This window comes from Phasianus colchicus, chromosome 3 (genome assembly GCF_987193195.1).
Source record: "Phasianus colchicus chromosome 3, bPhaCol1.hap1.1, whole genome shotgun sequence".
Classification (NCBI taxonomy): Eukaryota; Metazoa; Chordata; class Aves; order Galliformes; family Phasianidae; genus Phasianus; species Phasianus colchicus.
Genome location: NC_143438.1, coordinates 73,224,303 through 73,241,186, shown reverse-complemented (window position 1 = coordinate 73,241,186; position 16,884 = coordinate 73,224,303). Strand labels below are relative to the sequence as shown.

Genomic DNA, 16,884 nt, shown 5'->3' with positions numbered 1-16,884 from the left:
TGTGTTGCATTTGTTGGGGATTTTCTTTTGTTTTGAATGTGAAGCAACCACTGAATTTTGAATAATGCTTTAATGTGTATGTTTAATATGTCTAAAAACTTACTGATGTAGCATCTTCTGAGGACGCATCATCAAAGCAAAGAGCATAAAGTGAATCCCTGTTGACATATGTGGTATGAAAGTTGAAATCTGTTCTAGGAAAGCAAAGGAGGTTTTGCTGCTTTCTCAGTAAGGCCAAGATTTCTTTCAAAAGGCTTTACATTCTTTCAGCACAAATAAAGTAACAATTAATGAACAGTATTTAGAAAGTATTTTAATTGTGCAATGTTTCAGCAAGCAACTAAACCCTATAAATCTTTAATGGGACATGTTGTTCTCCTTTTATGGACTAAGAAACAGAAACATGTTCATGAACATGCAGCAAAGTGGTGTTTGGTGGTAAGCATAAAATGCAAGATTTTCTACTGTCAGGTCAGAACTATGACCAACAGGTTATAGCCATAGCTCTACCCAGAGTGATGGGAGAGGAACCCCGGGGGCACTAAGAGGCCTTGTTGGCCCTGACAGCTCCACTGTGACCTCTTCATCACTGGGAAGGAAGACAAATCCTCTGTTTTGTAGAGATTCCAGTATACATGGTGAAAGGAGGATGGGGGTTATTCTAGAGGAGACAGCTAGTCCAAATATTGGAGCAATACATGGATTTTTCCTTCTGGTCTTACAAAACGATTTCAAATCTGAGTGGAAGACAAAATTAAATATCAACAACTGTGTGAGAGACTGCAGGGCAGCAGGTGCTGAGAGTAGAATCACACCGCCAGCCACTGTTACTGCTCCCATCTGTACAGCGATAAAGAAACAGCAGCTTGCGTATGACATGAGGCAAGTCTGCTAGAGGGAACATGCAGTGTTTTAAGATGCGAGGAAGCAACTTCATGTTTGCCACTGCCAGCATCCTGAATAACATGCTAAACTTAGAGACCTCTGCCACCAAAGAGTTAGTTGTCTTCCCTTCCACACTGTTTGTTCTCAAGATGAGAAGTGATCCACGGAGATAAAATGCAGAGAAGAGAGAGGAGTATCACTCCGTATCAATACTGTATCAGCAGGTGATGAAGAAACGATAACTGCTATAATTTCAGACCCCTCACAGAGCTGTGGGTTGCATGGTATTTATCTCTGCTTATCTAAAATTAAAATAGTAGCTTCTAAAAGCATACTGTCCATACAGATCTTTTACCAATACCTAACTCAGGCAAATGGAGAAACGTTCAAGCCATTGAATGACACAGATGACTGTAAACACTAAAAGAGTTGCCAGGAGTTGCAGTGGAGTTCATCCAGCTTACAGTTGCTCTGATAAAGGAATTTAGAAGAAAAAATATTAAGCTTACTTTGATTTGACACACTGCATTAAAAATACACCAGTGTTTTTATTGAACCCCACAGGGTCAGCTCTACAAATATTCCACTAGACTTCTCCAAAGACTTCCCAATGCAGTGAAAAGAATTCCTCATATTTATAGGAAAAAGTAAGAAAACTAGCTTTATTTATACTAAGAATTCAATTTATAGCTGAAACCATGCATGTACATATCTTTACACAGTCCATGTGGTGAAAGAGGTACATGTGCTTTTAATTCTGAGTCTCTTTCCCCCTCTTCTCTGTGCTTCCACTTTACAACAGGTGCGGCCTCACCTCAAGCACTGCGTGCCATTTTGTACAAGAACAGACATAAAACTATTAGAAAGCAAAACATGATAGTGCTCATTGTCTAGAGGGGAAAACAACAACAACAACAACAACAAAGAAAACAAAAAACACATCTTTCTTGCACCTTGTATCTAAACCAAAACCAGGTCTGTAAATATTTTATAATACTTGGATATCTGAAGTCAGTTTTACCATTAGAGAAAGAATGTATAGAAAATGTCTAGGTAGGCTACCTCGATAATCTTTAATTTTCTCCTTCTGCCTTTGCCTTCCCACAAATTAAGTTTTTGTGGATGTCTGACTACTGTAGGGAGCAGCCAAAGGATGTGAGAAGAAAAGAGGGTTGGTATGTGAGCAACTTCATTACGGATCTCATGGAAATGATTCAGTCATCTTCCCTCCCAGGGCACCAAGGAGCCAGAAGCTATATCTGAGCATTTGCCATGCTGTGGCCTGAACTCCAGAGAAATGGCAGAGCAGGACAATTCTGACTAACAGAGCAGATACTTCTCCATCTTCTTTCCGCTATGTAAGTTTTCTGTCTCACGGTAATTGAAGTATATTCTTTCCAGTTCAAGGGGCAGGGAAAAGCTGCAGTTATGTTAGCAATGCACAAAGTAATTAATGGTTCAAGGAAGGAAACTCAGTCACACTTGTCTGGCTTTTCACCAAATGTAACAGCCTAGGGAAACAGAAACATGGCCAAGTAGAGTTGGATTAAAAGGAAATCCTTCACCCCTTTCAGTGAAATTTGTTAAAAGATGTTATTACTGAAGATATAAGGAGGAATACAGAGAAACTGAGAGGCTTTTTCAGGAAATGTATGCACTCGGACATATTCCAAGGCATCTTAAAAACAAAATATAAATTTCAGATTATTGCCTGAACCTAAAATAGTAGGAGAACAAAATAAAATGTCTTCCTATCACAAGTCATTCTCACTTCCCTATGTGGTTTCTTAAAGTACATTTCTGACTGCTATCTGAAATGCTGCACTGACACTGGGAGAACATTAGTCAGACCAGAAATAGCAATTAAGTCTCCCTTTAATCGGGAGAAGTTAGGGTAGAGTCTGCAGTTCCTGTTGCTTAGTTTCTTATTTTTTCATATTATTCATAAAAAGTCAAAGAATGATCCAGGCAAGCTCAAACTAGTCTCGTACAGAGTGCATATTAAAGACATTGTACAATAGAAATCTGCATAAAAGTATTTTAATCAGACTTTATATACAATCTCAACTTCTATTATTATTATTATAACAATAAGCATTGCATTTCAAATTCTGTTGATTAAATTGATATAGGAAGTCCAGCATAATTTATCAGCACTCTTCTATAAAAGTGACTCAACTACTGCTGCCTGCCAGCCCTAAAACCCAAACCACAAGAGGCCTGTCACTAATGAAATATGGTAATGACTAAATTTACAAAAGAAAAAATAGATGGATAGACAGTGCATGATGCACACTAGAGATTTCGGTCTCCCTAAAGATAGAGTTTAATTTGCTATATACTTAATCTTAGTCCTTTTGTGGTTTAAGGGAATAAGGTATTTATATGTAAATTTATTGGTAGATTCTTTATTACTTTCACATTGTATTTAAAGAAAGTTGAAACTCTATCTGTTCAAGGTTCTGAAAATGACCACTGAAACCTTTTACCTCAGACACTGAGAAAATACAATCATACAGAAACATCTGAAATACGGCATGGACAGACCAGCTCATGTTTTTCCCTGAAGCACACCTTGGTTTAGGATGTCATGGAAAGCTAGGAAAGAATTGGCATGCAAAGAACGAATTGACATGCATTAAAACTTCATTAGAAAAAGTGTTGTTCAAATAGTCATTTGGGATCGGTTTGGTTTCTTGCTTTTGTTCTTCTCTTCTACAGATGGATTTTTGAGCTTACAGTTGACCACAAAAGGTTGAGGGCAGCCCTGTTCAAGAGCTGTGAGTTTGGGTATGTCCCATGAGCCTGAACCATGATTTGGAAGGGTGGCCCAGCACTCCCAAGGCTGAGTTCCAGAGGCAGCTGGCCCCGACTGGCAGGACTGTCTTACCCATGCCAGCCACAGTGCTGCCCGAGCCTACACCGACCTCCAGCCCCTCTCGACATGAGCTGCTGCATCGCTGAGAGGAGCGTGCCCAGCTTTTGTCAGCAAGTCACATACACCTGCTAAGGCAGCAGTTTGGGTACATAAGGAAGAAGAGGGCACACACCAAAGAATGGTACATCACAGATAATTACTACAACATGATGACATTTATTCAATCTGCCTGGGCACAACTGTTTAATGGCTGGAAAATGCACCTCCTCCACAAGGTGAAAATCTCCTACAAATCTCTGTTTCTGCCAAAAACATTCGTCCTGTCTGTATTAAGTAGATTAATGTATCTCTTGACAGAACAAGACCTTGCTCAGCACAAGTCAGGAATGAAGTAAAAAAACAGCCACAGCACTCTGAAAAGCTCTCCAAGACAGAGGACTAAGATCACAGGATCAGGAGCTGACTGCGGACATATGAAAGAGAGCAGACCCAGAGGAGGTCCAGAACAATGCAGTAGGCTCAATTCCAAATTGCTTCCTCAGTGATGCTTTGCTGGCAGGTGCCTCAGATAGATCAGAAGCACCCTCAGCAATGTGCATTGTTCTTCGCTTCCTACTCTGCTCTTCAGAGATTTGGGGCTTTGAACCTCAAGTTCAGCTGCAGGCACCACAATAACTTGCACGTGCATTCTCAGGCCTTGGCCACTTTGATCTTCCGTAGCTTTGCAGTCAAATCATGACAGTCAAATCACAAGAACATGAGAGAGGAAGAATGTAATAGAGGAAATTAATTCCTGGCTATTTTGCAACATCCGTTCCATATGTCCAGGAATATATAAGACTAATTGCATTTTCACTGATGCCAGTCTAATCAACGGTCAGTTTACAAAGTGCAATGTGTACTCACTAGGAAATATTAACTTTCAACAGAACTTCTAAACACATTTTGCTTGATTAATGTAATACTTCCTCTCCTTTCTGTAACTACTTTCATGATTTTTGTATTACATGTTTAAAAAACAAAAATCGCGTACTGTACTCTGAGCACGTCTTTCCTTTAATGAGCATTTATGTAAATTTAATTCCTCTTAAAACCGTCTGTTTTCTTACAGGAGGAGGACAGCTGTTCACAAAACTTTTCATTTTCTGAAATTTTTAATTGGAAAAAACAGCTGTGTCATTATCCTGGACAACTGATGCAGATTATCAGCTCTGGTTGCAATAATTCATTCCCTCTGGGAAAGATCCTACTGTGGTATTTGGAGATATAAGAAAACCTGCACACGCAAGGTGATTAGAGCTCAAAGAAGTGCTCAGAAATCCTTGTGCTGTGTTACAGGCTAATAAACTGTTCAGTAAATGCACGGCCTGTCCAAAAGATGCTTACAGAGAATTTTAGCCCTCCAATGCCTTAAAGAGTGTTAAAAACAGAAACATTAATAAACACACTGATGTGTGACAAAGTCAAGGGAAGACTGACAAAATGCTGTTTCTGCTCCTTGTGCAACACAGCAAACACACAAAATTATTAGTTATTTTCACTCAGAACAGAAATATGGGTAATGCAGTATACCAGGTATCATAAATCCATCCTTTTTTCAGGTAAACTTTCTGGCCTGTTCATGGATTAATTTGGTCACCCACAGGTGATCATTTAGGGTCTTTGCAAGCTGTTCTATTGATTGTACAACATACGTTTCTCACAATTTGGACTTTCTTTTGTAATTTAACTGAAGAGGTCCTGAATGAACTGGGATAAGGTCCTGCCCAGTAAAAAGCAGTCTGGAACTGTACATGGTGGGAAGGATTTATTTAAGGAGTTCCCCAGAGCATGTTCTTAAAGCAAGTAGCAATTACATTATTCTAAACTGTCTCTTTATATAAGTTGCAACTGAAATATAAACAGTCCTCCAGAGCAGACATGTCTTGTTTGAACTGATGATCAGTGCTGGGCTTTATTCATATCTTAAATGCAGACATATGTTTTCAGTTTCTTAAGAAAATACTGTGCAAGTCATGAGTAGGTATTTATGTACAGGATTGTTAATATACTTCATACTCATCCTGAATAAGATAATGAAATTGATGTGATTCACTCTAAGAGTAAATACACTGATTTCAGTGTCAGCTGGATATTCAACATGTTTCTTTATTCATAAAGAAATTCCAATGTTCCTCTCTACTATCCTCAAGAACAAGCATGCACACAAAACAGGAAGTTTTCATAAGTTATTTGGGGAATATTACTGTCTGTTTGTTTTCCCTAAGATTTCAGTGTTTATTTTATGAAAGGAAGTAAAGGCAATAAAAAAAGATATCAATGTTTTTATAGACACAGAACTTGAAATATAAATATTCAGTCACTGCAGCCATTTCCACTACAAGAATTGAGCAGCTTGAGTTATTATAGATTACGTGATGCCCCCTTCACTTGTTGGTGAAAAACTCTCACCTGCTGATGATACCACATCTCCTGATAAGGGATGAGAATTAGTCATGTCAGTGGCATCACCCTGGGACAACAGCAGCTCTTCCCTTTGAATGTACTGCCTGGGTCTGGGCCACAGAATTGCAATCACCTGGTGAACCAGAGAGCCCCATTCTTCAAGACTGTGCCACCAGTACTGGACTGTTAGAGGAGGTGGTAAAGGCAGCAGTGCCTGCAGGATAACCTGACACAATATCCCAGCAATATCACACCCCACAACATGGAAAGCGGCATCACTGGCTTGTATGAAGGAACAGGAGCATCAGTATTATCATTAGTACACAGATAAATTTGGAGACCTCGTATTGTTAATCAGTTTAATTCCATATAAAAATAAACAAGTCTGAATTTCTAAGTAAAAACACAGGACATAAAACCTATATTCATGCAAATTCCACAACCTGGCCCTAGGATAACAAAGTTCCCTACCACCTTGAATATCAGGGTTTCTAATGGTGCAATTTCACAATTTCAATTTTTTTTTTTTTTAATTTTTCAAAATCTCCCAATACTTGCAAGTTTGAAAGCAATAATTTATTAGTATTACATTTCATCTTCCTTGAAAGGGCATTTTCATCCTGTTCAAGTGACACGTACTTACAACTCTTTGCTAATGTGAGCAGTCCAAGGCTGTTTAAAGATTGCAAGCGTGGGGACAGAGTAGCTTAGAAGACCTTGGTTTAGGTATATTTTGTTTACATGCACAGTCAATGCTGATCTCTGCTCCCTGCCAAGTGATCCTAGATTTCAGTAATCTTCTAACTGGTATTTAAGCACATCACCATACACGCAGTTTTGCACAGGCCTTGGAAAGAAAAAGGGAATAAATGTAACCTAGTCACAAAATATATACCTTGATTTTTTATTTTTTATTTTTTTACATCAGATCAAGTGCACTCTAATCATCTCAGCAGAACGTTCAGTCCGTAAACCCATTGCACAATGAGGGTATAGTAAGCAGTACTTGTCTTTTGATTTACAGAATAAAAAGGCTACTATCGGTACATTATTTCATCCATTAGGATGCAATCCCTTTATTAGAAAACTAGAATGCAGGCAGAAACCATTAAACTGCGTGCTCAAAGAAAAAAGTCCAGCACTGAAACATCACGACTAGCAATCCATCCTGAGCCTTCCACAAATAGCAGCTCAAACGTCGAAGCCACCCTGGCTAAAAACCTAGGCTTGCTCTATTTATATTCTTCCCACATATCCTTCAGAGGGTGCTTCAGCAATCTGAATAACTCGCAGTTATAAAAGGTTCTTGCTCTTCCATTAGATGTTATTTTTAGGCTCCCTCGCAGGGCCCCGGAGGCGGTGCGGAGCAGCGGTTCAGCTCCTGCAGTGCTGGACAGCTCCCGAGGCAGCCCCAGGGGTCCGCGCCACCCCAACCTGCTGCACAGCACCAAAGGCAGCGCTCCTTCTTTCAAAGTTGTTTGTTTTCGTTCTCTTTTTACCCTTCTTCCATTCTTTTTTTTCTTAAATGTTTCATCTTTCCCCTCCACAAGTCAACTGAAGATAATTGCTGTTGTCCCAGATGGTGCCAGTGGAGACACTGGGTGTGCACAAAGCTATGCATCGAGTTAGCGGAAAATCCTTCTGCGACACTATCAGAACATCTGACACTGTTTCTTCTTTTTTATAATTTTTTTCACGTGTAAAGAAAGTGGAGTCTATACACTCAGGAAGATAACACACTCTATGTACAAATGCTGTTGTCAAAGGGGATAATGTTCTGACTCACCAATACGCAATGGATCACTTGGAGCTAACCAGAATGACAGCTCTCCCTTGGACACCAATGCCAGGGGAGTTCAGAACTGAAGCTGCCTCATTTCAGAGGCTTTGAACAGCATGCTGATACAAACATCTGGATCTAAGCTACTGGAAGTGACTTTCTCATTTTCCTTCCTTTCCCTCAGTATGACACTTTAAAGGCTTTTGTGCCCAAAAGTCTTCTGCTTAATTACTTCTGTCCTTATGTTTGATAGGTTACTAAGAAGCATAAAGTTTGTGTCAGTGGAATGAAAAACGAAGATAACAGCCATCTGAACTGAACTGGTTCCCCAGATTTTGAAATATGTATTGCTCCCAGACAGCCTTTAAGAACATCATATTTAAATTCAGTATTGCAGCACATCTGAAGTTCTTCTCCCCAACACATCCCAGCATTTCCTGAAGTGCAGGGCATCCTGCAGCCCTACAAGACATAGATCTCAGGAATTTTCCTCTGGCTATTACTTGGCTGCTCCATCCTTTATATTATATGTTTTACATTGAAGTAACTCAGTGCTCTGTGATAGTACATACATGGTATGGTGCACGGCGTGTAGTGTAATATCATGTAATGCTGTATTATATTAGTCTAGACATGATACCAAGAAGACTATGGCTATACCAAGAAGAAACTACTGAAACACAATAATCATAGAAATGTTGGTATTCAGAGATCCACTATGTTCTAATATAAAGCAAAGTTAAGTATTTCTTTCCTAACTATTGATACTTTCCTAACTATTGTTACGAGATCATTAGGAGTGTTTGTGACTGCAGGATGCATGTGTTAGAAATGCACACAGTACTCCTTCCCTCATCTGTGATGAGAAAGTGCTCTGACCAGACAGCCCTGATGATTCCATCTGCACTCAGCTCTCCTTGCCCTCCACTATTTGTAGGATCCCAATTAAAACCAAAGAGCCGAAACATCATCCCAGAGACACGGACTGTTTTCCTCCACATTTACTCAGACATGAAATTCTACCACATGAAATTATCCTAACTCAAAATCTGCTCTACATGTGAAAACACTGTGTTAAAAATCCACCAAAACTTACAAGCTGCTGGTTTTTTTTCTTGTACTATTGATGCTTGCACTATTGAATCATTGTATTCATAGTCAGAGACTTAAAAAGAATTACACTCCATAGGTAGCAAGGTGCGAAAAAGCCACAAGAAAATTTTTTCTTCTCTAGGAGGATTCCTTTCCTGAATTATTTTCCCAGAAAGCATGTTTCCACAAGCAGTTTCCCAGAGGCAAACAGCACAGAATACATATTGGTGTGGTGAGAAAAATCAAAGGGTTTTAATTTCTGACTTTATGCTCATAGCTCATTTGTGGTTTGGAGTAAAGCAACAAAAATGAATGCAGAAAAAAAAATTACCACCAGGCTGGAACTGATTTTTATGTATATGGTATCAAACTGCAGCTGATTTTCTGGAATAAAACAATATTTTCTTGTATGACTTTGTAAACCAGACTTTGCAACCAGGGCAGCATTTACTTGGGAAATTACCCCTTATTCACCTCCTAACCTGGTCAACTAGCAAAAAGGTTTAGTGCTTCTTATCAACAGGCATCACAAATTCTGTTCATAGCAGTCTACCTCAAAAATAAAAACATTTGTGATATAGGAGAAGGGGCAGAAAGCAATGTGCACACTGGGACGTTATGAGTTAGTGTCAATTTGAAGTCATTCATGTGTGTCCTCTGAAAAAAATTATACAAGAAAAAGAAGCAAAGCAGGAAGAGGTATAAACCAGGAAAGAACTGATAGTTACAGAAGTGTATTTTAAAACAGATTTTGCAGAAAAATGGCACGTGGAAGTGAGGCACTGGCTTTTAAACATTAGTTCACAGTACTGAATGAAGTCTAAAGAGCTCTCAGGCATTTCTTTGTATCTAAGACCAATGGAGTCACTTAATTTCCTCTTCCTCAAATATTTTTATGCCCACTGAAAAGCAAAAAAACAGTGTCCCTGTCTTCACAGAACTGACGTGAGTAGGTTTCATTCAGCTGAAGGCAGAAAGTAATAATAAGCATCCTGCAAGAAACACTCAAGGGCTTTCAGGACATTGTCAAACTTACTGAAACAGTTGTGGCTGGGCAAAAAGGGCATCTTTTCAATGCTGCAATTACTACAGATACCACAGTCTGTGGATATTTCATTTAGCTATTTATCAGGAGCAAGAAATAGCTCAACTGATGTATCATTTTCTAAAATAGTGAAATATGCATTTTATAGGACGTAGGGTATTTTATATGATTTCTGGGACATAAACGTCAACCCAGCCTTTCAATTAAGCTGATTGAATTTATTTAATGAGCTGTCCTACAATGGAGAACAGCCCTGTGCTTCTCATTTCCTTCTGAAGGGAATTTCAGTAGTTAACAAACAAGCCTGGGTCTAATCCGCTTCCGTCTGCAGCCACTTGAAAAATGACGTTTGGCAAACAGCTCTGAGTGGCCTTGGCATCTGATGGAGATGGATGTGTTGTACCAAGAAACAGGGAAGGAGAAAGAGGCTGAAGCACATCTAAATAACCTAGAGCGATGAACCGGTTCTTTATTGCCATGACACAACTGCAAACACTGCGACTACGGCAGGGCTGGCTCTGGGAAAGCGGCTTTCCTAGCACTGCTACCCAAGGGATTGAGAAAAGATTCTCAGTGGTGGGAGAGGAGCTGTGGGCTCAGCATGCCTTCTCCTGAGCCTGGCAGGACAGCCGCGTCCAGCCATTAAAAGCTGAGCCCCACGGGTCAACTCCTCACTCCCTTCCTACAGCGTTCCTGGCACCTAATGCCCGCAGCATTCAGCCCAAGGCAGACCAAGCTCCAACGACCACACTTCTCTGACACCGACTTCCTCAGGAAGTATCGACCAGAGAGGACAGAACCAGATTCTCAGAGCACACTTGAGGCTCAGCCGGCCCCAGCGTGCCCAGCTGAGCCGGGGGTGGGAGGGGAAGCAGGAGAAACCCCCACCTGTCACACCATCTCCCCCAGCTCGGGGTGAAGATATGAACTCAGCTTGTTGTCTGAGACCCCGGCGAACCTGCCGACAGCCTCGCCCCCCCCGACCCTAAATACACACGGATTTTATTTCCCAGAGTAGAGGCTCACCACCAGCCTGTGCGCACGTTAAAGGAAGCAGCGAAGAAGCACCGGAGCTCACCCGACGTGCTGGTAACGGGGAGAGGGCTTTCCCCGCCACATGCAGCGGGTGGAGCGCAACCGTGGCGACCCACGAGACCGAAGAATCCCCCCTCCCCGAGGGGACGCGGGCACGGCGGGGCCGCTTACCAGGTACCAGACGCCGAGGATGATGGTGCCGGTGCGGACATGGCAGCAGAGGCAGCAGCTGTTGGAATAGAAACGCGCCCAGGGCGAGTTCAGCATCTCCGCGGCTTTCGGGGCTCCGCGCTCCGCGCCTCTCGCCGCGCTGCTCCGCGGGGGCGGTGCTGGGCCGGGCCGGGACCGCCCCTCCCGGCGGGCGGAACCCGCGGCGGCGGCTGCGGGAGGGGGCTGGGGCGGGCACGGAGCGGTCATCGCAGCCCCTGGAGGCTCCTAGGAGGAGCCGGTGTCGTTCCCTCCGGGAAATGCTGCAGAAGGTTCTGCCAGGAGCTCTGTACGCCTAGCCCGACCCTAAACGTTATTTTCTGACATCTGTTTTGGCTGCCTACCAAATCGCGCAAAATATGACCCTGGAAGGTACCCTAATTCTGCCCTATATGGTTGCTTCGGGGCTCTTCTTTATTACACGGATATCTGCACCCAACGGTGACTCCCAGATAAAAGCTAATTTGGCACAGAGGAACGTGTCTGACTGTGCCTCATCCCTACTTATAAAACCACTGTAGTAAATGGGACTAAAATCCCTTTAAGTAAGAACTTTACATAACCTCTGTTTTTAGAGAGTGGAGACTGGGAAGGAGGAAAGAGGGAAGAGGCAGAAACAGGTGTGAAATGGTCTGGTCATGTGCAGCACGATCTGAGCAGGACAGCGGTCTGGCCGAGCCCGGTGCCACCACAGCCTGCCCAATGTTGTTGTTAAATCCTTCCTTACCCGCTTCTGTACGGTGAGTGAGAGCTGCAAGGAGCTGATGTCAGCTCCTGGTGGCCCGAGGTGTGAGCTGTGGGACAGAATGGAGACACCCAGGGCGGTGTTGTCAGCAGCTGGGGTCAGTGGGATCTCGTTGTTTCCCATCAATGGCTTTGATCCAGATGTCCTCACAAGATAAAGGAAGAATGAGAGGCCAAATGTTAATTACTTCAAAGTGGTTTCCTGTATAATTATTAATTTCCATTGAAGAAACCTGACGAGAAAGATGAGGAAACATCAGAGTTTACATCACATACCCAGCTCATAGGCAGAGCCTAGAGAAATAATGGAGTCCAGTCTGCTCCTTTCTACTTTTGTTTGTGTGGCATGATAGATGCTTTGCAGACAGACGTCCCACTCCCTGCCTTGAAGCACAGATAGTCCTTGGCTGGGACACCCAGTAAGTTTCAGCTGGTGTCTCAAAACTGATTATTTGACATGTTTGTCTGGCTGAGGCATTTGCTCAAGGTTGAAGTTCTGCTTTAAGTTTTGCTTATCTATGATAAACATACTGGGTGTTCCTCTTCAGGACTTCAAGACTTTAATAAGTAAGAGCAACAAGAACAGACATCCTTGAGATAGGGGCACAAATCCAAGGCAGAAACCAATTAGAAAAGACCAATTAGAAAGCCTACGCTCAAATATGGATAAAGTAAATGGGACACTCCATAAATGACCACCAAAGACCCCCATGCAAGTTCAGAAGACTCAGTTGTATTTATGTAACCTTGTGCTTATGTAATCTTATGAATATGTAATAGATAGAGTGACTTATGTATTAGATATGTATTCTAAAAACTTTTGACTTTAAGTAGAAGCCAGTACGAAGACTCAGCATGCCTGATTTGTGGGGATTTCCCTATGCAGAATAAAGCAATGTCTCCTTTCCAGACCTTTGACTTTTGAATGAGTTTCAGGAGATGAGACAATTAGCACATGGAGACCCCACCAACCAGCCCCAGCTCACTGCCCCCTGCAGCAGCAAAGACACTGCTGCAAACTGAGTGAAAACAAAAAGATGCAAAGTGGTAGAAGCGGGGGTGACCACAACACAGGTTACAACATGAGGTTTACAGTGCTCTGATGCACAGCAAGACATTTTTCTCACGGGTAAATGCATTTTGATAAGACAATATGACATCTACAAGTTGAGCATAGAGCTCTCTCTGCAAAAACTTCATCCAGTGGAGAATTTGCTTTTTTCTGCCTTGGCTCTGGGTGAGTTCCCTGGAAGGAGGCCTGGCTGGCAGGATACCAGCATCAGGCAGCAGTTTCTGGAGGACGCAGCACTTGGCATCATTTTGATGTCCTCGTTCCAGGGCTGATAAAACAGCTCACAAAGCCCCTGTGCTACACACTGCTCTGCTAGCAGCGAGGCTGTGCAGCCATTGGGAAATCCATCTGTGCTGCCACGCACACCTTTAAAGGCCTTGAAATTACATGGTCGTCTGTGTATTAAGTGAGAAATTCATCAGAAATTGAGGGTTTCGCAAATATGCAAAGCTTGATCATAGAATCATAGAATGGTTTGGGTTGGAAGGGACTCCTAAGGTCATGTAGTTCCAACCCCTGCTCTAGGCAGGAACACTTCCTACTAGATGTTTTTACTGATTTGTTTCAGAGCCCATGCATTACCCCAGCAATAGACTCATTATCACAGTGCTTGTAGTTCAAGTAATTGTGTCCTTCACAAACAACAAATTCTTCTCACAGAGATGGCTGTGAATCCACCACATCTGATCTTATGCCCAGCAGCAGAATGGTGGCAGGTAATGCCAATGTGCCTCAGTGACAACTTCTGAAATAGATGAGATCTGAGTTTTATCAAGAATTCTAGGGCTACGAGAAGCAATCTGGAACTTTGCCTTCATTGCTCCTTTACTCAGAAAGTGATACATTTCAATTAAATAAACAGTCCACATGTGGGCACTTATTTTAATTGTGCTGAGAAAATATATAACCTTTTAATTCCAGTAGGATCCAGGATATGGTGTGAAAGTCCTCCAAGTGAAGGTTTGATTCTGTAAGTTAAACACCGCAGAGGGTAGAACCTTGTCCAGCATTGCTTGGCTTGTGTTGGCATGGGCTGCAATGCATTTCCCAGAAGAGAAATGCAGACTCACAGTTCCCACTCACCCCTCCTTCCCGTGGGCTGTAAATCCCAACACTGGGTTCATGCAGGACCCTCAGAGTGCCCTGAGAGCCATGCCAGCCAGCTGGAGAAGGACCCAACTGCTCCTCATTGCCAACACTTCTCTGGGTTGCAAGCTGTCAAAAAAAGGTCTATTAATTCCTGCTGCTGCTGTTCACTCTCCTACACATCCCTGGTGATGTCCTCACTCCAGGGGACAAGTTCTCCCTTCTGCAAGCAGATGCTCCAACCCATCTGATACTCTCTTGTGCAGTCCAGTGAACAATACTTCTTGGAAGCTGCACATCACTCCCACCTTCTGTCTGCACCTTCTGTCTGTAGAGATGCTGGGGCATCGCTCAACTGGCCCTGAATAATCCCATTGTGCAGCCCAGCCTTGTCTGCAGCAAACACAGGGGCAGCTGATGGAGCCCTCTCAAAGTGCCAGTGATTCACTGTGGGATCAGCCCCGTGCTCCACAGTGAGCAAAGAAGTTAATTCTTCTGTATTTGGCCAGGCTAAGAGCAGATAAGAAAAAGGTTAAACATTGCACTCAAACCAAGGTCTAGGTTTTGTCTTTTGAGCATTGGGAAATTGCCTGTGATTGTAGTAAAGAGTAATTTTAAAGATGGTGTTCTTGTTTGGCCAGGTCCAGAGCCTGTGCTTCAGGATGGCTGCAATGATTTTAGTATTTAGGGCTACAGAAATAGTTAATGCAATCAAATTAAAAAAAAACACAGCACATAAATAACAGCCAACCAACCAAAGAAATACACTTTCTAAAAAAACCCAACAACTTCCAGTAAATACCCGACACCAATTCTGTGCCACAGAGAAAGACCAGCAATAAAACTGAGCTGCTGCTGCAACTCAGAATGGGTTCCAAAGGTCATTCATCTTCCTGGATTGAGTAAAACAATTCAAGGTGAGATCTGTATATGTCTCCAATACATTGCAACCCAAAATACATTTTGGAAGCATATAGGAGACCTCACATTGACACAGTTTGGGTACAAACACACAGATTCACAAATTCCCTTGTTTCAGCACCAAACAATGAATAATAAACTATTACCTGTCCTTCCTTCCTTCGTTCCTTCCTTTGTTCATTTGTTCGTTCCTTCCTTCCTTCGTTCCTTCCTCCCTTCCCTCCTCCCTTACTCCCTTCCTTCCTCCCTCCCTTCCTTCCTTCCTCTCTTCCCTCCTCCCTTCCTCCTTTTCCTCCTCCCTTCCCTCCTTCCTTCCCTCCTTCCTCCCTTCCTTCCTTCCTCCCTTCCCTCCTTCCTCCCTTCCCTCCTCCCTTCCTTCCTTCCTTCCCTTCTGCTTCTGCTGCTTCTTCTGCTGCTGCTTCTTCTGCTGCTGCTTCTTATTCTTCTGCTTCTTCTGCTGCTGCTTCTGCTTCTTCTTCTTCTGCGTCTTCTTCTTCTTTCTCTTTTGACCTGTAATAATTGTTAAGAGAAAAGCCTGGACCTCTTTCTCTCACTTCTGGGGCACTTGTCATGATTGGCCTTATAGGAGACAATGACTCAAATGATGTACTTAGCATATATTCATTAGTGATGGTGTTTACTGCTTGCAAATTCCATTGGGTCACGGTTTTGAAATTCTGTTTTAAAGTCAGACACGTTTAAACACATATAGTTAAAATATTTTGACATTTTGCATTTGTAAATCAAAAACATCCAGAGCCCAGATGTTCTCCAAGAAAAGCTCATCTTACTGCTCCTTCCTTTTTGCCTTTTTTGCCTCAAGAGCCTCTCAGCTCTGCTGTGACAATGTAGGACTCGGAATTAGGCTGATGAGATCTGGAGTTTACCAAGATCGCACTCTTTCTCCCTCCTCCCTCCTTGCCTTTCCATTCATGCTAACCTCACAGATGACTTTTTTTGCATTTTGGATGAGAAACAAAACCTCCATGCTACATTCACTAGAAATGTCAAAAAGAGATTAAGAATTTATCTAGTTCTTTGCCTGGCAGTAGATTTGCAGTTTGGTAACGCATACTGCAAGTGTTTTTTCAGTGTCAGAACTGCTATCCAGTGGCTGCAGTCTCCTTGGAGATATACTTCATCCTGCATTTAGAACCTCTAAGTCCTATAACACGTAGGGTGGGAGCATGGATAATTTTCTGCTCAACACTTTTTTCAAGGCACATCATGGAATTCTCAACGTTATTCTTGGCTGTGCTGCTATCTCTGCATCATTCCTGCAGCACACTCCTCCAGCATAAAATATATAGATCCCACCTTGATCAATATGATGCCACATTGGCAGGCGCTGCACAGACAATATGCTTGCTACCTTTGGGTTGCCCTCAAAGGGCAGAATTCGTGGTTAAGCCGCGGCATGGGTCTCTACACTTTGTGGGATGACTGAAGTCCCAACATGACAAGCTGAGGCCTGCTGGTCTCTCACCCTCACAAATCTCCAGTGATAATGAAGAATCACACAAACAGAGATAAAGGGAACAGAGAAATGTTTGAATGAACTCATGACAAGGAGGTGCTAGACACCAGCTGAACTCTGAGCTGAGCCCAAGCTCATCACCAGCACCAGATTCATGTTTAACTGGTTTGAAAGGAGTGAACACAGGGCACAAGTAAAAATATAAAAGATGTAATAA

The 16,884-nt window shown here is 42.5% G+C and overlaps 1 protein-coding gene across 1 annotated transcript in view; it reads right to left on the bottom strand.

The window, feature by feature from the left end:
• Nucleotides 1–11,577, bottom strand: part of LAPTM4B (lysosomal protein transmembrane 4 beta) — a 61,609-nt gene extending 50,032 nt beyond the window's left edge. The window contains exon 1 of the mRNA XM_031591042.2: nt 11,332–11,577. Within this exon, the coding sequence (XP_031446902.2) occupies nt 11,332–11,577 (246 nt within the window). The remainder of the gene's footprint in view (nt 1–11,331) is intronic.
• Between the last annotated feature and the right edge of the window lie 5,307 nt (nt 11,578–16,884).